The following is a 23,708-nucleotide window of genomic DNA, read 5'->3' on the forward strand; positions in this document are numbered from 1 at the left end:
AGTGGCTGTGCGTGTGACGCCAGCGGCGGGGGGGCGGGACCTGGGGCCGAGAGCGGTTCGCGCGCTTCGGGCCTAGTCCGGACTCGCCGCCGCCGCCGCCATATTCCCGGTAACGGGGGCGCGCGGCCGGGGGCCGGCTGGGCCGGAAGAGGGCTCGGGGCCAGCGCTGAAACTGGGAGGGGGTCGGTTGAGTTTGGGGCAGCCGGAGTCGGCGGGCGGGGGGAGGTGCGGGCCTTTGAGGGAGGAGGCCGAGGGCGCCGGGCCGAGTCTGTGGGGAGGGAGCGGGGCGGGCCTAGTTGGGGGCGAGGACTAGGCCTGGGTGGGGAGCGGAGGCGGCTGGAGCTCCACGACCCGCGGGGACTCTAGCCGGGACCGCTTTGGGGCCTAGGCAGGTGCGGCGGGCTGGGGCTGCGGGCTTCGCCGCGGTCGTTCTTCGCAGTGCCGTCCCAGGGCCCCTAGGAGCAGAGGCCTGGACTTTGCCGTCGCGCCACGGGCAGCTGCGGCGCAACTCGGGTCGGGCCCGAGGGTGATGGGCAGCGAGCCCCGCGAGCCCCGGCGGCCTGGGAGAGCGAGGGGCGGCGCGAGGCCGGGGGCGGGGCGGAGCGGGTGGGACCGAGCTTGGGCTGCCGGGATGCTGCGTCTCTGGAGACGGGAGGTTGGCAACCATTGCCCTTCTCCCGGCCCGGGACCCTCATGCCTTCGAACTCTTGCCTCTTTCAGGATACCGCAGTGGCATCTTCCTTACTTTGTCCGTTCTCCGGGCTCGCGATCTTCCTTCCGAAGCCATGTCAGAAGGAGTGGACTTGATCGATATATATGCTGACGAGGAGTTCAATCAGGTGAGGGGTCATCGGGAGCATTGGGACTTTACTGGATCTGCTGAAGAATCACTTTCACCAAACTTGCAGTGGTTCCAGGCTATGGCAGTCCTTGCTAGGCCTGGACATCCCTCTATCGGGTCTGAAATTTTACTCTATCACAGACTTTCAAGACGTCTGATCGGTCCGCTTTATGTTAATTTTCAGCTCCCAAGGCTTAATTTTACAAGCTTTAAGAGCAAATAAAAATCAGGTTTAATAGAATGATGAATCAACCTGTGGAACTTGCTCCCCCCGGAGGCCAAACTTGGGTGTCAGTCTCCTCAAAGACTAACCACACTTAAAAAATCACACAGTATTCATGAGGACGGTGGTCATACCCGTTCCTTTGCAGTTCTTTTTTTTTTTCCTTGTAGAGAGGGAAAGGGGGTGGAGGGGGAGAGAGAATCTTAAGCGCTCCATGCCAGTGCAGAGCTGAGATCACAACCCTGAGATCACGACCTGTGCTGAAATCAAGAGTCGGAGGCTTAACACACTGAGCCACCCAGGCGCCCTGCTTTGCGATGCTTTGAAAGGGTAGCTGGAGAAATGTAATCCTCTTCTCCATAAGGCAGTGCAAACAGTATAAAACGTACTTTAGCATTTAATTGCAGCTTCATTCTGATTGTTTTGGGTCTTCCTTCTGTAAGTAGTTTGTAGTCTTGAGAGGTACATAGGCATTTTGGTGTAATAAATTTTATTTTATTGATGAATCTGATTGTTCTGAGAGTAGGAGTAAAGGTGTTGGACAAACCAGTTAAAAAGTATGTGTAGACCCCCTCATATACCCCCTCATATACCCTGGATTGTTGGTTGATTATGTTATGTTAAGGAACATTATGTAGTGATGTCCCTTGAAACAATAATCTAACATACTGAGGTCAATCAAGAATGTTCCATAGTCTCTATTTAAAACTTAGTAATATCTTGTGCAGATTGTTTTCAGCCCCAGTTTACTTGAGTAAACTGGTTCTTCCCATTAGGATCTTTCAGTGGGTACACATAAGGACCTGGAAAGAGGATAAAAAGAACAGATTAGAGAAAGAAGGTCCCCTGGTTAGACCCTGACTTTTATACAAGGCAACAGAGGTCTTATACATGTCATTTTCTTTACTTGACTAATGTAAAATTAAAAAATACTACAGCAAACGTAAGTTTACATTAAAAAATTTTTTAACATGTGCCGTTTTAACATGGAGATTTTAGAACACAAAAGTAGAATAGTATAGTGAGCTTGTACCCATCAGCTTCACCATTTAAACATTTTCCCATGTTTCCTCAGATAAACTGGAGTCATCTACATGTGGCTGCCGGTTGACCTAAATATGTGGAAAAAAAACCTTTTTTTTTTTTTTTTTAAGATTTTATTTATTTATTTGACAGAGACACAGTGAGAGAGGGAACACAAGCAGGGGGAGTGGGAGAGGGAGAAGCAGGCCTCCCTCTGAGCAGGGAGCCCGACGTGGGGCTCGATCCCAGGACCCTGGGATCATGACCTGAGCTGAAGGTAAATGCTTAACGACTGAGCCACCCAGGCGCCCCGAAAAAAACTTTTTAAGCTCAAACAAGTCAAATGATTATGGATGAAAAGAAAGATTTAGTATATTAATTTAGTTATACACCATTGTTTTCCATATTAACTTTGAATCAGACCATTACTACTCTTTATAAGTTGAGGGTTATTTTTGTTTTTGTTTCATTTTTAATACAAGACAGGAAGAAAAGGAGGTTCTCATAGTTCTTTATTAATAAAAACCCTTTTTCCCCCTTAATTTCCTTCTCTGTGGGTTGATAACAATGGTTCTGATTCACTTTGAGAAACTGGAAGAACAGGGCAGGTCTAGCCACATTTGATCTGAAAAAAATGGAAATTTGTAATTTCTTAAGCAGTGTAACTTGGAGATTCTAGACAAGGCGCAGGCCTTGTCCAGTGGTCACTGCTTTGTCAGAGTAGAAGACAGTGGCCTTGATTTGTTCTCCTATCTCTAGTTAGAAAAGACTTTTTTATGGGTTTAAGATAGTCCAAAGATGGTATGTGGAATCTAGTAGACATTTATACCAAACAGACAATATTTAATGCTTGGCAAGTTGTAAAAAGTATAGATTTTGAATGTTTTATGTCCATTTGTGGAAGGTCCAGGGAGGGGTGCCGCCCAGTGCCCGCATCCCCCCTCCACCAAATGAGTTAATTTTTGGTAAAGCTGGGCTTAGTGTAATTTGGAGGCTGCTAAAACAATGATTAAAGTTCTGTTTGGCAAGGATTGTTAAAAGCAAGGTTAGACTGAAGGCAGCCAGTACAGATTGTATTTTAGAATGTTTTAGGAATATTAAGGATTCATCCCGAGCTGACTCGTGCACAAGAGCCCTGTCACACGTACTCTGCTCCCCAAGCGGAATGAACACAGTTCCTGGATGGAACCCTATGGTGCTGACTCCCTGATCTCTTACGACGAGCTCTTTTGCAGAGCTACTATACTCCTGTCACATTAAGAGTCAAAATTCACAGCTGCTCTCTTGGGCTGGGGAGAGGTACTCTGGAAAAGTGAGAGCTGCCGCTTTGCTGAGTGTTTTGCCTCTGTTCCTAGTGCTAAGCAAAGTGCTTTGCACATTGCCCAATTCTGTTCGCTACTTCCATCAACAAGTACTTATTGAGCAATTTCTGTTTGCTAGGCACAGTGTCAGGACTAATGAGGGAACAGGGAAGAAATGGATCCCTGTGTTCAAAAGAGTTCGTTCCTGGTGGTTGAGGGCAGTGGAGAGTGGCAGGGAAGGAGGGCATAAGGTGAGGACTAGAGCTAGTCATTATAAAGCCAAAAACTGAGAGTTTTAGTTACAATTGAAAGAACAATGGTATCAAGTAGGTGGCTTTGAGAACCATAAATCCTAGCCTTTCTTACTTCCCTCAGATACCAGGAAAAGGGGGTTGGAGGGTAGAAACATTGAGCACACAGGTGGAGAAGTTCTTACTTAAATTCAAAATCATGCAAGTAGACATAGTTCTTCCTATGCTATTAAACACAAAATTTTTCTTGAGATCTTTATTCAGTTTTAAATACATACTTACTTTTTAATCTCCCTGGAATGAAACCTTCAGCATCAGTGCACATAAAACATTGTATTTTTCACTTAGTTTGTAGAATTAGATTTTGCTTTAACCTAATCCAATACTGCATAAATCACCAGCTCATTTGGTAATTGGAAAAACCTCAGGCCCTTAACCTGTTTTTCTGTCTTACCAGCTGAAGAAGTTAAAATGAATTGGTGTTGCCAGTAGATTTAAATCCAAACAGAACTTGATACGTTGTTTCTTCAACAGACTCCTCAACAGGCCTGCTCTGCATCAGAGCAGTTCCCACCAACTATTTTGAACCGAGGTTCTATGGCCCAGAGAAACCATTTGAATCTTGTGACAGTTTTGGATTCATTGAATCCTTTCGTGCTTCTTAAAAGTGGTAAGGTAATCCATATACAAGGTTTTTCAGGACTTGAGTCTATTGTGCTCTCTAAGGGTCCTGAAAGAGTAGATTATTGGCCTAGGCTTGCAATATTGGAGATTTCCTGGTGATGTGTGCGGTCTCTGAGCTGTCCAGATCTGGGTGTCAGTTTACTACCCAATTATCAGTGGTAATTTTTGTATTATAAATTTTAGACACAATCTCTGAATCACAGGTACTGCCTAGAAGGAATTACAGTTTGGTTCCACTGAGTATCCAAGATAGTGTGTTTCCTCATTCCCCTTTTAAGTTTTATTTCAGAATCCTTGATTTAAATTGAAAAAGCACCCTGGTGTGAAGTAGTGCTCTCTAAGGATTAGAACATCGGAGAGGATCCAGTGGTTTCCATCTTCTTCCTTTACCTTGAACCATAAGGGCATATCACCATACCTACTATATGAATGAGTCAATAAATGATTTTGTTTAGAGTTGCAGTTCTTTGAGACATAAGGGCTATGAAGTATTTTATACCCATTGTATTTGTCAAGTTTTTAGCGTTTCACTTTACTCAATTTATTATCCACCCTGTGCTCTCCAATGTTAGCTTCTTTTCCTTTTCTTTACATACTCTTTTTATGCAGGATGCTTCTTTGTTTATAAATTTGACTACCTAGAACAGTCTTCCTGTGCTTATTTGTCTTCATTGATTCCTTTTGTTGTTTGATTTTTTAAGATTTTAGTTCTTTAATTTTAGAGGGAGCGAGCACATGAGCAGGGGAGGGGCAGAGGGAGAGGGAGACAATCTCACACTGAGCGTAGAGCCCGACATGGGGCTCGATCCCATGACCCTGAGATCATGACCTGAGTGGAAACCAGGAGTCTGACTCTTAACCGACTGAGCTACCTGGGCATCTCCTGCCTTTTCTTATTTTTAAATTCCCTCTAAAAAGGTTACTTTCTTTTGCCATTCTCTCTGATATTTTTACAAGGTATAAACTCCTCTCTTGTGGGGTTTTTTAGAATATTTGTGATATTTGAAATTATTTATATGCCTCAGGAAGTAGAATCCTTTCCCCTTCACTATCAGAACAGTCTGATAATGCTACCTTTGTGTACCTGTTTTTCCACTGTACTTCAGATGAACTGAGAAACTAAAAGATGGTTTCCAGAAGTTTGTGATGGTATATAGGTCTAGGAATGAGTTTTGTAGTGAGTGCCCTCTCTAGTCTCACTTTAGATTCCACAGTTCTTATGATGGAATTGAAGAGAGAAAGTTATTGGGGCTTCCTGTCCTGAGTTGCATTGGAGGAAGTGCTCTCTTTCTTCAGGGAACTAGACAAGTTACCTAATGTGGGTTCTTCCTTTATTCCCTTTTTAAAAACACAGCAATGACATGAATGAGCTGTAGTTCCCTTAAAACACTTTGAACTTCTTTCTGTCTCTGTCAGTTTGGCAGCATCATCTTTAGCACTGTTGGGATGTTTTAGAATATTATCTGAAAAAGTACTGTCTGAGACTTAACATAAAAAGAGCTCTTTGAGATAATATTGCAAATCTGAAACATTAAGATCTCCTGGTAGTAGTTCTATGGTTTTAGGATTTTGGGTATATAGCATTAATTTGGCTGTTTTAACGGAATACCAAAACATTAATGGCTTATAAACAACAAATTTATTTCTCACAGTTCTGGAGACTGGAAGGTTGAAGTCAGGTTTGGGTGCTGGTGAGGGCCCTCTTCCAGGTTGCAGAATGCTGGCTTGTATCCTCATGGATGCAGAGCAGAGCAAGAAAGCTCTCTCTCTTGGCTCTTATATGGGCACTAATCCTGTTCATGAGGGTTCCACCCTCAAAACCTGGTCTAATTGTAATTACTTCCCAAAGACCCCACCTCCTGGTACCATCACATTGGGAATAGGGTTACAATGTAGCATTTTGGAGGGACAGACACATTCAGTCCATAACAGTAATAAACAAGTAAACACTAACACATAAAAAGTATATTTCTGATTATGTTTCGGAGTACATGTTCATGTTGTAAATGCTTACTGTGACATAGCTTATGGTGTGGGTGCTTGTCCTGTTTTCTGACCCTTAGATTTGCGAGAACTTCACTGTTTTTGTGTATCATTGAACATCTCTGGTGTTGCTCCCAAAAGTCTCTTATGTCTAAATGTCTCAGTAATGTATTGGAGCTGCATTGTCATCTGAGAAATAGTAAGGGAAAATCTCCGAGTTATCCTTTTCCCTTTTTTAAAAATGTTTCTTTGATGGTTACTAGAAAGATGGGATTGTGTACTATGAGTTTTAGAGCTTCTCTGAATCATTTGTGTAAATCTAAAAGTTTAAACTAGTAACACTAATTCTTTTTTGCATTCTGGGTTCCCACTTTAATATGCTTTTCCCCTGCTTTTTATTTCTAAATGAATATATTCTCTTATTAAATAGAGTTGTAAGTTTTGTGTAACTCTTGATTTTAGAAATAGCATAAGATGTGGAAAATAAGTTTTCCTTACTCTTAGATGTGGTCTTTAGAAGCTGACCTCATTGACAGCAGTAGCAGGTGCATCTTTATGTGTTCTTAGTTTGCTTGTGTAATCATCATGTACCTTTCAATTCTTACAGTTGGCTGAAGCTGGAAACATAGCCTACTAACAAGGTCTTGAGAGAAAAACCTGCAGAAGCATAATTCAGTGAAATGGTTTTAAGTGAAAAATTATTCTTAACCTAGCTTCCTAGAGTAGAACAAGGAAGTTTTGTACGTTGCTTTACAAAGTATTTGACTGTGGATTCTAAGTAAACTAGAATGAAATAGAATGAACCCAGTGGAAGGTCTGCAAACCCACCTTTGCCAACCCATCTCTTAGGACCCAGAGTTCAACAATACAGATCAGATTGACCTGTATGATGACGTGTTGACAGCCACCTCACAGCCCTCAGATGACAGAAGCAGCAGCACTGAGCCACCACCTCCTGTTCGCCAGGAGCCATCTCCCAAGCCCAATAACAAGAGTCCTGCAATCCTGTACACGTACAGCGGCCTCCGCAATAGGCGAGCTGCTGTTTACGTGGGCAGCTTCTCCTGGGTGAGCATGGGGAACCAAAAAGCCTCCTGGGTAGGCTGGAGGGAGAGCGCTGGGAGGTGATGGCATTTTCAAAAACCACTGTTGCACTGTTTTGTGCTCTGATGGGGTTGGATTTCTTTTTCCTGGGATCAGGTTGGATTGATCTCTGAAAGAGAACTATCCTGAGGACGTACTGGTGCCGAAGAAAGCAATAAGTGGGTAGTTGCTTTTTCTGCCATCTTGTTAATGCCCCTGACCCTGGGGCTTTATGTCTAGCAGGGTCGTCTGTGGGATGAGATTTTAGAATGAACACCTTGAACTCTTGGTGGTCATTCGATGGTCCTTTGATAACAGTGGGTGACAGGGATCAAAGACCTTGATAGTTCTAGTACACTCAGGGTAGGTGGTCATTATTGTTATGCAAAAGTTCTTGTGTGACAGACAAGTTTTGGGGCTGGTGGAGGGAGGGTCCAAATTAGGAAATGTACATACCGAGGGGAAAGTTCCTGACAGTTGTCAAACTGTAGCCTGTCAGGTCTGTAATTAAAAGCCGTTAGTAATCATTGTTTGAACTGATGACCTGCCAGCCCAAATGGCAGTCAAAGTTAAAGTAGGTTTTAATTTTCTTAATCTCAAAAGATGGGGATTGGGAAGGGGGTGGGGGGTTTTGGAATTCTGGGTGGGTGAGGATAATAAGAAAAGCCTGCACTAATTGAACTGTTGGTGGGCTCTTGGGTTTCTGTGGGAGGTCATGGTTGTGACTAGAATCCTAGGTTTGGGGAAAGGTTTGGGACATTCTAGGTGGGGAGGGGGTGTAGCTCTTGACATTTCTTCCTTTTCCATCTTGCCGGCCCCAGTGGACCACAGACCAGCAGCTGATCCAGGTTATTCGCTCTATAGGAGTCTATGATGTGGTGGAGTTGAAATTTGCAGAGAATCGAGCAAATGGCCAGTCCAAAGGGTGAGGTCTGGATTCGAGAAGCCCCTTTTAGTTTGTCATCATTAGGATAATAGGTCTATGCTGTATTTTGGCCCTGGATTTTAATCCCTCTGACCCCTGGCCCAGGTTATTGCCTTGGTTTTGGCAGAGCACCTTAGAATGGGGACCTAGCTGCAATGTAACAATGTCCATCCATTGAGGGGCAAAAAGAGCTGATTTCTGATTCCAGATAAATAGGAAGATTATAGGCTGACACCTTTGTGTTGATGGTAGTTTTGTGTATGTTGTATTAGTAAGGTATCTTTTGCTTTACCCGTTTTCACTAAAAGTGGAAGAGAGTTTCTTTGTTCTTCTCTTGGTTGGCTAGTATATCTCACTCATTTTTAATTTTTCTTCCCCAAGGTATGCTGAGGTGGTGGTAGCCTCTGAAAACTCTGTCCACAAATTGTTGGAACTCCTTCCAGGAAAAGTTCTTAATGGAGAAAAAGTGGACGTGAGGCCGGCCACCCGGCAGAACCTGTCACAGTTTGAGGCACAGGCTCGGAAACGTGAGTGCGTCCGAGTCCCAAGAGGGGGTACGTGGAGACCATCTGTATGAAGGGGGGCAAGTTTGTGGGTTTGTTTTCTGTGTTGTGGGTTCTGCCTGCTATGTGGAGGAGTTGGTGGGGGGAGGGTGGTGATGGTTATGGGTGGTGGCATGTTCAATTAGTAGACCCAAAAATGAGGCTGTGTACAGAAAAGAGCACTGTGCTGAGAGTCAGGTAGGTTCCGGTTATAGTCTGGTTCTGCCACTGATTCAATTGTGTGACCTTGGGCAAGTCACTCTACTGCTTAGGGCCTCTTCCCCTCTCTGAAGTAGATACATGATGTTTAAAGTTCCTGCCAACTCTAAATTATGTGGTTTTGTCTAAAAAATCAGTGTATAGTGAATGGGCTTAATTATAATACGTGCTCTTTATAAATAACAAGCAGCCGCTCTAACATGCAGGTAGTGTTTGTAAAGATGGCTATAATCTTGTCATAAACATGTGCTGGAAGGGTGCTCTGTAAGGAATCAACCAAAAGGAATGCTGGAAAAGAAGAGTTTAACAATGTTTCTCCAGCACTGTCCAGGGGAGAGGGTGCCCTTTGAGTTACCTGATATTTTAGTCTGCTTGGCAAGTATTTCCCACTAATAAAGCTGCATCATACTACCTTAGCTTGATGATAGTGTCCCTTGAGTTCACTTTACTCCCTTTGTCCTGATTCTGTACTCACCAAGCCACCTTCTGATACTAATTTGGTTTCCCAACTAGGCTCTCCTACTGGGAAGAGAATGCGCTGACCAGCCGACACAAGTATTCCGGTCTGCTTGGCAGTTATATTTCTCGTTGTAAATTAATAAATTGGCATTCTGGTTTATGAATCAGTCTCTTGTGAGTTTGGTTAGCGTGAATCAATTTCCTAGGGTACAATCACCCCTGGGTGAACTGTTAAAGTCGAGTTTCTGAACCTGCGAAACCTGAGGACCAGACCTTGGATTGTCCTGACCTCACAAGGTGCAGCCACCCTGCAAGGCCTTGCCTGAAGCAGCCAACTGCCTTTACTTTTCTTTTATGACAGTGGGGGTGAGGGATGGGGGTGGGGGGAAAGTGTCATCACCTGCGTTCTGTCATCTTAGGTCCTGCTCTCAAAATAGTGCCTTGTACTGAATTGGGTGGTCCACTGGGACCTTGTTTTGATTTATTGAAGGTGGAGATATGGCCACTTCTCTCTTGCATAGGAACAACTGTTCTTTTAACTAGATTGAGAGCCTAGATGGGTATAGTGTGAACTCTCATTGCTCTGGGTTAAAAGGCACACACTTTTCTTTGACAACTTGAATTTTCAAGTTCCTCTGTTTAAGAGCCTTTGTATAATTCAACCCTTTTCTGATTTTCCTAAGTTGCATAAATGTACAGTTGCATTAGGGATAACATTCCTACTTCCGCTTAGCTATTTACTCCTCAGTGTTCCCTTTCTTTGCTGAAATGATGGTGGTGACTGAGTGGTGTTTTTCTGCTCTGTCACGTTGACAGACTTGGGTTCTGTTAATTCACTAAGTGCAGCTGGTGGACTTCCTCTGCCTAAAAATGGTTGCTACTCTTGGGATTGTAGCCATAGGTACAAAACAGAATCCTTGCAGAAGTGGGAAGAGTAGCTGGGAGGAAGACTAACTTTCAGAGGATCCCACTTGCTAATACCTCTTTCTTTGGTTTGAGAGAACTCAGGGAAGAAACAAGTTGCCATGTGGATGAGACATGAAGCACAGGCGTGCCGTGATAGGCACCAGTGATCTGCTACAGTGGGGAAGGCAAGACGGTTGCTGAGATGATGGGTCCCCCCATGCTTGAAACCGGAGTTGGGTTTACCAGCAAGTGTTAGTTTAAGGAGCACTCACCTTTCTGTCCACATTTGACTGCTAACAGCATCTCTCTGTCTTCAAGACTCCGAAGGCCATGGGATCATGTTCTTCTATTGGATTCCACATTAACCAGGCTTGGAGTAGACTATTAAATTGGAGAGAGTGAACAAGTTTAACTGAGTGACTTGACAATGGACAGCCACGTCCCCAGTTGTAAACAAGCATGTGTGAGCCCCTGTTGTGCACACCACCGTACCAAGGTGCTGTGGTGATGTTCCTGTGGGGTACTGTGTTTGGGCCATTGAAATATAGTGGGAGTTCCCCAGATATGAGGCTTGTTTTTTACTAAGCTTTTACTAGGAGTCCCTGCTGTCACCTGTGCCATCTGCTCATTCTGTGAGCACATCTTGTCTTGGCTTACCTCCCATTTTCTCTCTATTTCTCACTTGACCTCTAGTCTTCTGTGGTGTATGTCTCTTCCCCATCCCAGTGACCAGTTTTGGTATGTGGATGGAGGAAGTATCTATCCCCTGCCCTTCCCTCACTTACCCCAAATTCCTTGGCCAAAGTGCCTTTGCAAAGAGAAAATTTCAGATGCACAGTGGCATAGTACTGGTCTCAGGTCAACTAGTACTGGTCTAAGGAGAGAGGCCCTGAACCTCTTAATCAGGGACAGGTGATTTCACATCCTCTTGAATCCAGCTGAACAGTAATGAACATACTTCTCAACAGCATCATTTTCTCATGGGTTAATTAGGATCCTGCATTTAGAAATAGAAAACAAGTCTAAGGATAAATTAAGTGTGAAGCACAAAGAGTTCTAGATAAAGATCATTCTTTGACATGGAATTGGGGTGATACTGCTTTCTGGGATTATGACTTAATTAACTTGCCTCTGCCCTTTTTTTCTGAGGCCGAAGAAAAGGGAGTAGATGATTTTACCTTCTTTCTCAGCTGCCTGTTGCCTTCTTCAGTATGGTGTTGGAGGACTCTTGCTGAAGGATGATGTGCTCCCATGGGTACGTGTAAAGCCTTGGGCAGTAACGATAGCTCTGTTTTGCTTCATAGGAATACCTCCACGGGCCCATTCCCGGGATTCTAGTGATTCTGCTGATGGACGGGCCACGCCCTCTGAGAACCTTGTACCCTCATCTGCCCGTGTGGATAAGCCCCCCAGTGTGCTGCCCTACTTCAATCGCCCTCCTTCAGCCCTCCCCCTGATGGGTCTGCCCCCACCCCCAATTCCACCCCCACCTCCTCTCTCCTCAAGCTTTGGGGTCCCTCCTCCTCCTCCTGGCATCCACTACCAGCATCTCATGCCCCCTCCTCCTCGATTACCTCCTCATCTGGCTGTACCTCCCCCTGGGGCCATCCCGCCTGCCCTTCACCTCAATCCAGCCTTCTTCCCCCCACCAAATGCTACAGTGGGGCCTCCACCAGATACTTACATGAAGGCCTCAGCACCCTATAACCACCATGGCAGGTAAGGACTATTTTGTTCCTTTCAGATCTGAGCCAGGTATAGTAGGGTAGACCATGTGTTAAGCATTTTGTTCTCCCTGAGGAAGTGAGTGAGTGAATTCTTGTGTTCTCCCTTGTGGAAACTCTGTTGTCATAGTGTTGAGTCCTGGGAAATAGTTAACCATCTGTTAGATAATGTTTTTTATTTGGTGTTTCATTTGCATCTAAGTCTCTTGACCCAAACCGTGTCTTTCATATCCCTTTTTAAGGATCTTGATTAAATGGAGGGCCGTACGTGGCTGTTAGGGATGCTGTGAATGTCTAGCGCTATTGGGTCATGCCAGAATTACAAAAGAATATGTTGTAAATCCTGTCCTTGAAGAGAATGTGAACACATAAAATGTCAGCAGGCTGAGAACCATTTAAGACATCACACAGGAGAGCATGATTAAGTAACAATGTACTATAGGATACGGTAAAGATGATAAGAGGTGTGGGCAATCAGGAATGGTGTTATTTCTGTGCAGCCGAGATTCGGGCCCTCCGCCCTCTACAGTGAGTGAAGCAGAATTTGAAGAGATCATGAAGCGAAATAGAGCAATTTCCAGCAGTGCCATTTCCAAAGCGGTATCTGGAGCCAGTGCAGGTAACTCACCCTTACCTTTGCTGTCTTCTCCTTACCTTTAGTTTTTTCGTGTTTTATCATTTCCATTGGCAAGTTCAACTGGATAAAGTTGGAGTACACTGTTAGATTCTCTAGAGTGGCACATTTTGAGTAGTATATAACCTGATTGTATGGCTTCAGGGACGCTCCAGGGGTGTTATTTATTTAGCTTGTATCCAGACCTGCCCCGTGAAAACAAATTTAGTGACTAGATTATAAATAACTAATAATATCTTACTGTAGTATTTGTTGTAGAATGAAATTCTTGGCCTTGTGGAGGTCTCAGCAGTTGGTCAGTGGATCTGTTGTCTGTGTAGTGCTAGTGTAGATCCCAGGTTTTTTAGGACTGATGCCCCAACTAGATGTGGTTTGATATGGAATCTCTTCATATTTGGGGGTCTAGACAGAACTTCTGGCCTGCCTGTAGCCTATCCTAGAAAGAGGCAGGTCTGCTGGGTGTCATCGTAAGACATAACGTGCCCTTACAGCTAACTCTTGCTCTGCTGTCAGTATTAAGTGGGCAGAACCAGGAGCTGTGACTCGGAGAGCCCTGGCATGGAATCTTTGGTTCTTTATAGGGTTCTGGTCCAAGTTTCACATTATGATATGAGTCATATTCGCTTCCTTCTTGTGAGTGTCCCACATTAATGTAAATGGGGACTGTCAGATCTCCTAAGAAATAAGTTAACACTAAATATTACCATCTGTTTTCTGTAATTTCTCATCTTTGGCTGCAAAATTTGAATCCACAGAGTAGGTTAAAGACAGGAAATACATGTATTCTCTCTCTTTTTTTTTTTCCTCCAGAAAACTTTCATTGACATCTGAAGGATTTTTTAATTAGAAAGTAATCTGTGCTCATTTTAACAAGTCCAATATACAGAGGAGTATAAAGGAAATAGTCATTGTACTTCCTTACCAACTCCTTCACTTTGAGATGATCAGTAACTGAATCTCTGTCTCCCTTCCTTTTTGTTGTTCTCATTCCAGTCATTCAAACCACAAATACTTATTGAATGCCTACAAAATAAGCAAAAATTCCCTACCCCAGTAGAGCTGACATCCCAGTGTTCTGGACTTCCACAGAATCACAGTTCCTGCACAGTTTCCATTCTGTTCTTGCTGCCCTGCACAGAGGAGGCAGCCAGTCCTCATCACTGGACCCCTGTCTGGTGTTATGCTTTCCTCGCATTATCTTCTGTCTGTAATGTGCTTGATTTAGCTTGGAAAAGCATTGTGCAAGTACCCAGCCCCTGACCACGATCCCTGAGCCAGGCATTGCTCCCCTTTGGGGAATGAAGGAGGCTAGTTCTTGATGGCAGCGTAATTTAAAAAATATATATAAATACACTCCACACGTAGACGTGTTAGATATACATTTTATATGTGTGTACACGCATCTGATTATAGATTTAAAATAATTCAGACTTAGAAATGTACAGTGGTAATTAATAAAAGTCCTTTATACAAGGACCACCACCGAGACCACCTTCTACAATTTAGTGTCTGTCCCTCAGATTTTTTTTTCTGTGCATATGACAACATATATATAGTTTTTATTATTTTTACAAAAACGGAATACTGTTTTTACAGATTTTTAGAAATTAATATAATCTGGACATCTGTCAGTATATAGTACCTAATACTTATTGAGCCCTTACTGTGTGCCTGGCACTGTGCTAAGCGCTTTACGTGGATTATTTTGTTTACCTACAGATTTATCGCGTGCTTTTTAACAACTCTGTAGTATTTTATAAAACCAATGTCCCATAATTTATTATAGCACCCTGCTGAAGGAACTTTATGTCTGATTTTTTGATAAAATAATGCTGAAATGTAACATTGTTAAGCATACATACTTGTGAACAGAAGTAGGACATTCTTAGAATTGCTGGGTCAGAAAGTATGCACATTGTTTATTGTAATGGGTATTGTCAGATCACCCTCAGACCACCCTGCCCTGGTTTGTATGTCCACTAGCAACATCTGAGAACCTGTCTGATTGCAGACTGTTGGAATATAGGTGCCGTCCACTTTTATACCTGCCACTTAAGCCTCATCCATCTTACCATGGTTCTGTGGGAACTAGTTATTCTTGCTTTGTGTCCTCCTGAGTTCTCCTTTTGGTCCAGTTAGTTTACTGCCTCTGCTCATCCTTGGCCTTTCCCATCCGTCCCCTGTCAGGGGATTACAGTGACGCGATTGAGACGCTGCTCACAGCCATTGCTGTTATCAAACAGTCCCGGGTCGCCAATGATGAGCGTTGCCGTGTCCTCATCTCCTCTCTTAAGGACTGTCTTCATGGCATTGAAGCCAAGTCCTACAGTGTGGGTGCCAGCGGGAGCTCGTCCAGGTGAGTTGTCGGTTGCTCCAGCGGCCTACCAGCCCCGAGCAGCACTCTTCCAGGGATTGGCAGGGGGAGGAAGAGAGCCCAGGGGATCTGGCAAGACCCTGGCTGGAAGAGCAGGCTAGCCCTGATGTCTTTAAGGGGAAGGAGTTAACCAAGCATCTGCATTAACAAATGTTATAATGTCTGCAGTCCGTGTTGGGTGAGGCAGTGGGCTATTTAGGAGTAAAGATAGACCGGTGTAGTTAAGAACGTGGGCTTTGAAGCCATACGTGCTTGGATTCGAATCCCAGTTCTGCTCCTAAGTACTTGTATGGCTTTGAGTATAGCAATCACTCAGCTTTCTAAGTATCATTTTTCTCATTTTTAAAAAAAGGGACAAGAGTGGTACTTCTCTGACGGACCTGTTGTAGAGATTGGGTGAGATAAGCATGTAAAGCTCCTAGCACTGTGCCTGATACATTAGTAAGACCTCAACACATTTGACTTAACTATTTTCCCCAAAAAGACGAGGCGTTAAAGAGCTAACATTCTCAGACATTGGGCCCATCATAGAAAAGTGGTTCAGACAAGTACTGGAAGACACCGAAACACAACACTCTTGGAAGGCATGTGGTAGGTCCTCTGAGTGAGGCTGAAGGGTCTTTCTAATAGGAAGAGACACCGGTCCCGAGAGCGGTCGCCTAGCCGGTCCCGGGAGAGCAGTAGGAGGCACCGGGACCTGCTTCATAACGAAGAGCGGCATGATGATTACTTCCAAGAAAGGAACCGGGAGCACGAGAGACACCGGGATAGAGAACGGGACCGGCACCACTGAGAAAGGTGGGACGAAGCCCCGCTCCTGGCTGTGGGCCATCTTTTATAAAAGAAAAAGTACTGATGGTGAAGATTCTGCTCTCTCTTTCTAAAGCAAATAAAGGGAAAGGGAGGACTTTTTGACTTAGGTAACAGAAAATTGAGGAGGGCAGGTTTGGAGAAGTCTCGCCCTGAAATGGACCTGAGATTGAGCTGGTTTTGTTTGTGTCTTGTCTGCCTTAACCTGGTATGCGAGAGACAGCATGGCATCCGGGCTGAGAGCACAGTGACGCGGGCCGCGTTACTTTGCTCTTCAGTTTTCCTCATTTGTAAACGAACATGGTAAGAGCAGCTGTCTCGCTGAATGCAGTGCGACAGTCCGTCCAGAGCATTCAGCACTCATGGTACTTGTTACATACCAAGTTCTCAGTAGATGATAGCCAATTATATTTTCACCCCACTAAACTTTCAAGGTTTTTTCAGGAAACTGACCAAGACAAAAAAGTAAGACCATGGCCTACTTGTTTTTGAGGCGCAACATTGATGATTTTAAGAATTAATATCTATTAAAGGGATTTTGAAACTCAGGATACTTTAGGAGAAAGCTGATCTGAAAAAAAAAATCATAATAATGTAGAGACTGTGTGGAGGATACTTCAATGGAAGGATATATTTGTTCGGGGAACAAAAAACTTACAGCGATTATTTTTTTATTTTTTATTTTTTGGCAAAACAGAAGCAGAAGAGTTGTGAGGGGAACTGTATTAACTCAGGTTCTGGAGAAGTTGAGTTAGGCTTGGCTGCGTCCAGGGGCTCTAGCTGTGTCTTTAGGACTTAACCCCTCCGCATCACCAGCCCTGCTCTTTCTCAGTCTTCCTCCTCAGATAGGCCTCAGTGGTTGGGGTGGGGGAGGAGGGGGGGAAGGCGACAGCAGCCCCATCGTTCCAGCCCCATCGTTATATCCCACCAATTTAGCTATCCCAACTGAAAGAACGCTTCCAGCAAAGATTGTTTCTAGTATACAAGTAAGCAAGAGTGGTTTTGATTCTGTTTCTCTGGAGACCTTTAAAAGTAGTCTAGACTCTGGCTAGGATGATCTGTTTGTGGTTCCTAGAAGCTACTGCATGACCCAGATGACTGTAGAGTCTCTTCTCGACTTTGGTTTCACATCAGGTGTGTTATGAAGATGTCCTTGTTTTTTGTTTTTCTGTGTGTTTTTTTTGCCAATTTGGTTGATCTGCAGTAATGGTAACTGAACAGGAGGGTGAGGATTAGGAACGGCTCTCGGGTGGCCAGGGGCTAGGTGGGTGGTGACTGGTTGAAGACGAGAAGAGAGACCCTGCCGCTACCTGGGAATGCCTGTAGTTCACAGCAGTAGCTGGACCCTGAACAGTCGGCAAGTGCAGCGTTTGGCCTGCTGACAGCCTACTAGCAAGAAAGGAGTTCTGTTATATTTCCCTGCCGCACTCCACTTTGTTGTTTGGCACTATCTGCCATTAATATAAGCAGTTATAGCTGGAAATTTCGTTTTGTTGTCTTCTTTAGGAGGCGAATGAGTGGGAAAATGAAAAGTTAACTACCATTTTTTTTACCTGCTTTCCTTCTCTGTTCTTAAACCACTCATTTATTCCACAAAATATTAGAGTGCTTGACATCACTGAAATCTAAGATAATCCATGTAAAATCAACAGTTAGGCTGTGGGTTCTAGATTTTGCAACAAGTGGAGTTGGGGGAGGTACCCATGTATCTCCAGGACGCTAGGGGAGATGGGGCTCACAAATAGCTCTGGCCTAGCTCAGCCTCGGAGTGGGCGGGGGGGCGGGCACTAGGGTAGACCTCTGTCCCTGTCCCCCCCTTCTGTGGCAGTAGCAGCATCTCCCGGCTCTTGTTGGAGCTGGCACAGTTGCTAGTGTTGCTGTGGATCAGGTGCCACCCCTTCCCTAACCCTGCTGCTCACAGTGTGGGTCCTTCAGACTGGAAAAGACTAGAATAGTGACCAGGGAGGTACTTGTCCGTGCAGAGGATGAATTACAGTCTCTGGGGCCACATTCCCTTTAGCAGTTAGAACATATAACTGCATGTTGCCATTCCTGGTGGCTTTGCTTCTAACAGCCTTCTGACAGAGAAATTGTGAGATCCACTGATAATATTTTGGGGATTGAACATCTGAACCTGAAACATTCGCTGTCATTTTGCTTCATTTCTTCCACCTGTAAAATGGGCCTGTTTTTCCATTATGAGAGTGGTGCACTTTGGATAACTCTGAAGAACCTATAACCCAGTAGTTCCCAGAAAACAGTCATTTGGCTGGTGCGGGCCTATGACAAGAGGAGGAAAAGGAACTCTGAAACAGGTTTTCCAGGTCCCCATTTTTTAGCCCTTAGATATGTTATTCCATCCAAATAACTAGTCCAAAAGAATTGAATCAGACACCCCAAAAATGTCAGTTTCTCACATCCTCATCTTAAGGACTCTGCATTCTATCTGCAGTCACCAAGTTGTGAGGTAGGAGGTCTCACGTTGGGGAGATGGTACTTGGGCCCATTTAGCTGGAGAACTGTGCAAGTTCTGTGTACAACACGTTTTAGTTAGAAAATACTAGTGTTCATATTGTATGGATGGTGTTCCCTAAGAGCCAAAAGGTGTGTTCGTCTAGAGGCAGCAATACAAACAGCAAGCTTTTCTTCCATTCTTCCTCGGGGTGGGCAGCACCACTGGGGCACAAAGTCTCATCGGCCACTTTGGCTTCTGCCTGCATCCAAACATTACCACCAAATGTAACCACAAGCTCTAAGAATTGGGTGCTACAGTTGACTTTTTTTGATGTACTATTTCTCCTTTGTTGTTTTGTATGGACAATTCCCAAATTATATCTCTTTTGGAGTATGTGTGTAGGCTTTGAAATTTGAGGATATCCTTAGGTAATGTGTGGCTTAGGCTTCAACTTCTTGTAGTTCTCGGCTCTTGGCTCATTATTTGAGGATATTATCCTACTTAAGATCTAATCATTCTCACCTCATTTCCTTTCCTCCTGGTCCAATGAAAACTAAACATTCTGTTCAGTTTTGATCCAGTGCAAACATTCAAAAACCCAAATGGTGTGAAGTGGAGAGGCACCGAGGGCTTCAGTTTTCCCCCGTAGAAAATGAGACAAACGCCTGCCAGCATAGGTGTTTAGAGAAGCCAGAAGGCAGCGGCCTCTGTAAGAGATTCTGAGGAGCCCAAGATTAAACAGTGCCGGTTCAGAATACTGAAGGGTCGGGCAGCTTGGGGATGTTTTTTTCTTGGATAGCTCCTCCAGGTTACGGAAGAGCATATGTAAAGAGTGAGCATTTGTGTGTAGGCTATGTTGTGGGTTTGGCCATTAGTAGAAGTCCTAAACCTGGATTTAATCTCCCTTTTTCCTGTTAGCTATTAATTCTGTTTTATGCAGTCAGATTGACCGGGCTGCTCCCCGGCTTACTGATGCTGCAACACTGCAAAAGGGCTGGGCGTACTAGGGACCTTAAGTTTGGTAGAGATGTGGTAAGTGGCTTAACAGTGCCTTACTGTTTGGCAGAAGTTCTTAATTGTGCTTTTAGGTTTCTTGAACGGTGACTACTGGTTCTTTTATTTCCATGCTCTGCCTTCTCTTCTGGCCTGGCCAGATAACTCTTGCGTGGTATTAGGCTGTTTCTTGATCCCTTACTCAAAGCTGTTGTCTGGGGAAAGATTTAGAATCCCTTGACTTTTAGTACAGGTTAGAACATTCCCGGCTCTTTGTGTGTGTGCGTGCACACGTACTCTAAGGACACTGTTTGGAGTGTTTTAAACAAGGCTTCCTGAAAAGAAAAATTTAGGAGTTTCCTGTGTAAGTACGTGCTCCCTGGTAGGGCCTCTTGGGTGTTTGGGGGTTAATGGGTTTGGTTATGTGCACATTTGTTTTCTTACCATTGTACCTCCCATTTCCAGATTTTTACCCCTCCCCTTAAGGTAAGCTCTGACTTGCTCAGAACAGATTTTCTGAAATGGTATTTCAACTCCCCATATTTCCTTATTGCAACTCTTTTTGGATTGTTGTAGTTTCTATACTCCTCCAGCCAAAGTCTCCTTTTCAGTCAAACTGCTTTGAGACTTCGTTTCATTGTCTGTTTCCCCCTAACCTTAAAGTGAGATGTCACTGCTTTTTTCTCTCTACTCACTGTAGCTCCTGCAACCATTCCCTCACTGCACACAGTGCCAGACACCCCCAGACAATCCTGCTTTCTTTCCTTCACTTTCCCAGGCTTGCATTCTATGTATATATCCTACTTCATACATTATAACTTTAGACAATGCCAGTGTAATTCGAGTAAGCCCATCAGTCAGAAGGTAACCTCTAACGTGTGTTTTCTTTTTCTTCTGATGTTCTCATTGCAGGAGTCTGGTTGGAAGCAAATGTTTTTTTAATGGACTTGCATCTCCTCACCTTGATCAGGACTAAAGGACGGAGGCCACTCCACCCCTCCCCCTTCCTCCAAGCCCCTAGCCCCCTTCAGACACCCAGGGAATACCCTCTGCCCTACAGGATTGAAGACTGCCTGGCAGCCCTCCCAATCCCACACCTCCTGTTTGTCAGGGGAAGGAACCTAAAGACTTTGTGTGGTTGGGAGGGGTGGCAGACAGGAAGAAAACATGTCCAGGCCCCTGGTCTCCATAGAGAATGGTGCTTTGTCCAAGGAAACGTAGGAGTTTCTGATTCTCCAGGAGCAGTTTGGTGGTGAGGTTGATGGGAAGACTTTCTTCCCAAAGAAAACGGATCCTCCATGCAGGATCTAGGAGAGTGACTGGGTGTGCCAAAATATGCCCAGGGTCCTGCCCTCAGCACTAGGTTTGATGGGGCCAAGAGGGTCCAAACCCCTTGCTAACATACCACTTCTTTGTTTAACTCCTTTACCTTCCCAGCCCTTTGAGGAGGAGGGACCCTGAGAACAGAAATTCCCTTAGGAGAAGCTTCTCCTGTTCTTGCTTTTCCCTCTTACATATTGACGGTTCGTTTCCCTGACCTCCCAGAGGGCTGAACCTTTCCACCTCCCTGCTGCCCAGCCGCCTCAGTGGACTTGCCCCTCCTAAGCAGAGAAGGCCCTTGAGGTTGCTTGCTGCTGGGGAGCCCGGCAGAGCCAGTTACCACCCTCTGCTGCTTCGTGCTTGGTTGCCTCTTGCGATAACCAGCTGTACTAGGTGTTCCCCTTCCTGGGGCTTTTCCATTTCACACGTGGAGCCCCTCCCCCAGGAAGGCTGCTTCCTTGTTTTAGAGGAAGCTACTGCCCTTGGGAGACGGGGACAGCGGACCTCAGCACTGAAGAACCCTTGTGAACTACCAGGAGGGGTGGGAAAGGAGGCAGGCTGGGCAAGCTGTGGCCTACTTCCATAGAGGCTTTTCTGTTTTCAGGTTCGATGTGAGCATGGGCTTGCATCCCCCAGGTACATACGTATTTTACTTACTGTGGGAGAACCTGGCGCTAGTAGGCAGGTGAAGTCACAGATTTGGTGTCTTTCCACCTTTTGACTGTTGACGTATTAATAGTTCCCCTCGCTCTACGTGGAGGTGCTTCTTGCCTCTGATGAGGAGCGAGGAGGAAGTGGAGCCTGACTCAGATGAGCTCAGCTCGGAGTTCTAAGGACCACCACTCTGGGGGCATTTTCTACACAGGCAAATGGAATTGCTTTTCCCCTAACATCCAAGTTGTGGTGTGGTTGCTGCTGACAGCGGCAGCAGCGGTCCTGCGCTACCGCATGCACGTACAGGGCATATGACACCTAGCAGGAGGAGAGACGTGGCGTGTGAGACGGTAGGGTCACTGGAGACCCTTCTGGCTCAGATGGAAGAGACTGAGTTGGACTGAACCCTTCCTCTGTTCCCTGCACGTATCTGACGAAGCCCTCAGTCAGTCAGTGAGGGGGTCCCCCCAGGGTTGGACAGGCACATTCCCTTGGGACAGAGGCTACACGTTTGTAGCTTTTTTCCCCTGTCCCCAGCCCCATCCCCATCTCCACTTCAGAACATGGCCCCCCGCCCAACTGGCCAAGTGTTAAGTGATGTGCTTATCCTTGAGAGCAGCTCCGGGTGTCTTTTTAAAATGTAGAGAAAATGGAGTACGGTGACAGTTTAAGGAAAAAAAATACATAGAATACCAGAAAAGCCGTTTACCCGGAGAATTTTTTTCTCCCCATTTTTGTTTTGTTTTTACTCAATGACACAAATTTTAGTTTTATTTCCTGATAGCAAAAGGAAAAAAAAACCCAGCCCTCAAAAAGGCCAAGGCCCCGTCCCCCTGTTGTCGGTGATTTGTTTGTCTTTCTGATAGGTTGAAAATTGTGTAATAAACTTGATGACGCTGTCAATCTTTTATACTGCATTGTATTTTTTTTCCTTTTGTAACAAAATATTTTTAAATAATAAATGGGGTGTGAGCTGTTTTATGGATTCTGCATTGAATAGCTTTGTTGAGGTGTCTGGGACATGGGCCGGGGCTGATGTAGAGGCTGTGGGATGACACTGAAGCCCCCGAGTTCTGAGCTGGAATCCCAGGTCGGGCGTGTGGTGGCCTGCAGGACACTAGGGGGCCTCTAGTGCAGATCTTTGGAAGTGCACCCTTGAGGCTTAGCTTGCTTCCTTAGCCATCTAAACTAAGGGAAGAAAAATTCCAAGTTCTCCTTTGTCCTTCAGGATTCCTAAGATTCATTCTCCGAGTAAATGTCCTCCCCTTACAGTTCAGTTCTGACGTTCTCAAGTCCAGGAAGGGAAGACTCCTCTGCTCGGAGTCTGGAAATATGCTGGCGAGTGCCTGCTTGGGAGGGGTGAGCAGCATAACCTAACTGAGCTGAGAACAGGAGCTATTCTGCCTTTTACACAGCGGTGTTTTAAGAATCTGAGAGAGTAGGGGCGCCTGGGTGGCTCAGTCGTTAAGCGTCTGCCTTCGGCTCAGGTCATGATCCCAGGGTCCTGGGATGGAGCCCCGCATCGGGCTCCCTGCTCAGCAGGAAGTCTGCTTCTCCCTCTCCCACTCCCCCTCCCCCTGCTTGTGTTCCCTCTCTCGCTGTGTCTCTCTGTCAAATAAATGAATAAAATCTTAAAAAAAAAAATCAAATGTGAACATGTTTTGGGAACTGGGTTGCTGTCTGAACATCGGGAAGTACAGATTAGGAAGTTTAGGAGAGTGTTGTGGGTGAGCTCCTTGGAATTCCAGAAAGCTTCTGGCTTTTCAAAAAGCCAGCTGAGCCAAGAGGAGAGTTACATGTATAAAAAGATGAACCAGAGATCAGGTGATACATAATGTGTATTGGGACCTGCAAAGGCAAGATCAGCATAAAAACAAGAAACCTTCAGGGGGCCCAGAATCTCTATGACAATGCACAGTGTGAGGGAAATAGGAGTGGGCTCTCAAGGCAAGTTCCGTGGTCCCGTGCTATGCTTGCTAAAATTCCTGTTCCTGGGCTGCATCCACTTCTACGTGAAGTCTAGAAATCTACTTTTTATGTCCCAGATGACTTTCATGTAAACTAAAGCGAGGACTGGTAGTTTAGAGAAGGCAACACATTCTTCATCGAAGCGTTACCATAGTGGAACAGAAAGGGAATGACCTTTGGGTTACTCTTGGTTCAAATCCCAACTCTTACTTTAAGCTAAATGCCCTCAGACAGGAGGTGACTTAACATTCGAGTTGATTTTCTTCTGCCTCACAGGACCATGGTATGGATTAAATCTACTCTGCCAGGCACTGGATGAACATTAGTCTCCTCTAC

The 23,708-nt window shown here is 45.0% G+C and overlaps 1 protein-coding gene and 1 long non-coding RNA gene across 7 annotated transcripts; one reads left to right on the forward strand and one right to left on the reverse strand.

The window, feature by feature from the left end:
* Positions 1-2: 2 nt before the first annotated feature.
* Positions 3-22,382, forward strand: CPSF7 (cleavage and polyadenylation specific factor 7). 6 transcript variants are annotated; one of them, XM_036097920.2, is made up of 10 exons: positions 3-109; positions 721-839; positions 7,156-7,374; positions 8,211-8,314; positions 8,696-8,868; positions 11,745-12,159; positions 12,665-12,783; positions 14,986-15,154; positions 15,803-15,970; positions 20,343-22,382. In XM_036097920.2, exons 2-9 carry the CDS (start codon positions 786-788, stop codon positions 15,963-15,965), a joined length of 1,416 nt encoding a protein of 471 aa, XP_035953813.1. In that variant the 5' UTR covers positions 3-109; positions 721-785; the 3' UTR covers positions 15,966-15,970; positions 20,343-22,382. The 6 variants fall into 6 exon arrangements, with proteins under 6 accessions (XP_035953813.1, XP_035953814.1, XP_035953818.1 ...); XM_036097921.2 differs by having other exon boundaries at positions 27-109; positions 19,896-22,382; XM_036097925.2 differs by having other exon boundaries at positions 27-109; positions 8,696-8,841.
* LOC118539418 (uncharacterized) lies at positions 1,535-11,731 on the reverse strand. Its single transcript, XR_013442318.1, has 4 exons — positions 11,619-11,731; positions 11,226-11,437; positions 10,713-10,821; positions 1,535-1,867 (listed from the first exon to the last, which is right to left on the reverse strand). It is a non-coding gene; the product is annotated as an uncharacterized LOC118539418 (long non-coding RNA).
* Positions 22,383-23,708: the final 1,326 nt, after the last annotated feature.

The sequence above is a fragment of the Halichoerus grypus genome, chromosome 11 (genome assembly GCF_964656455.1).
Source record: "Halichoerus grypus chromosome 11, mHalGry1.hap1.1, whole genome shotgun sequence".
In the NCBI taxonomy this organism is placed as follows: domain Eukaryota; kingdom Metazoa; phylum Chordata; class Mammalia; order Carnivora; family Phocidae; genus Halichoerus; species Halichoerus grypus.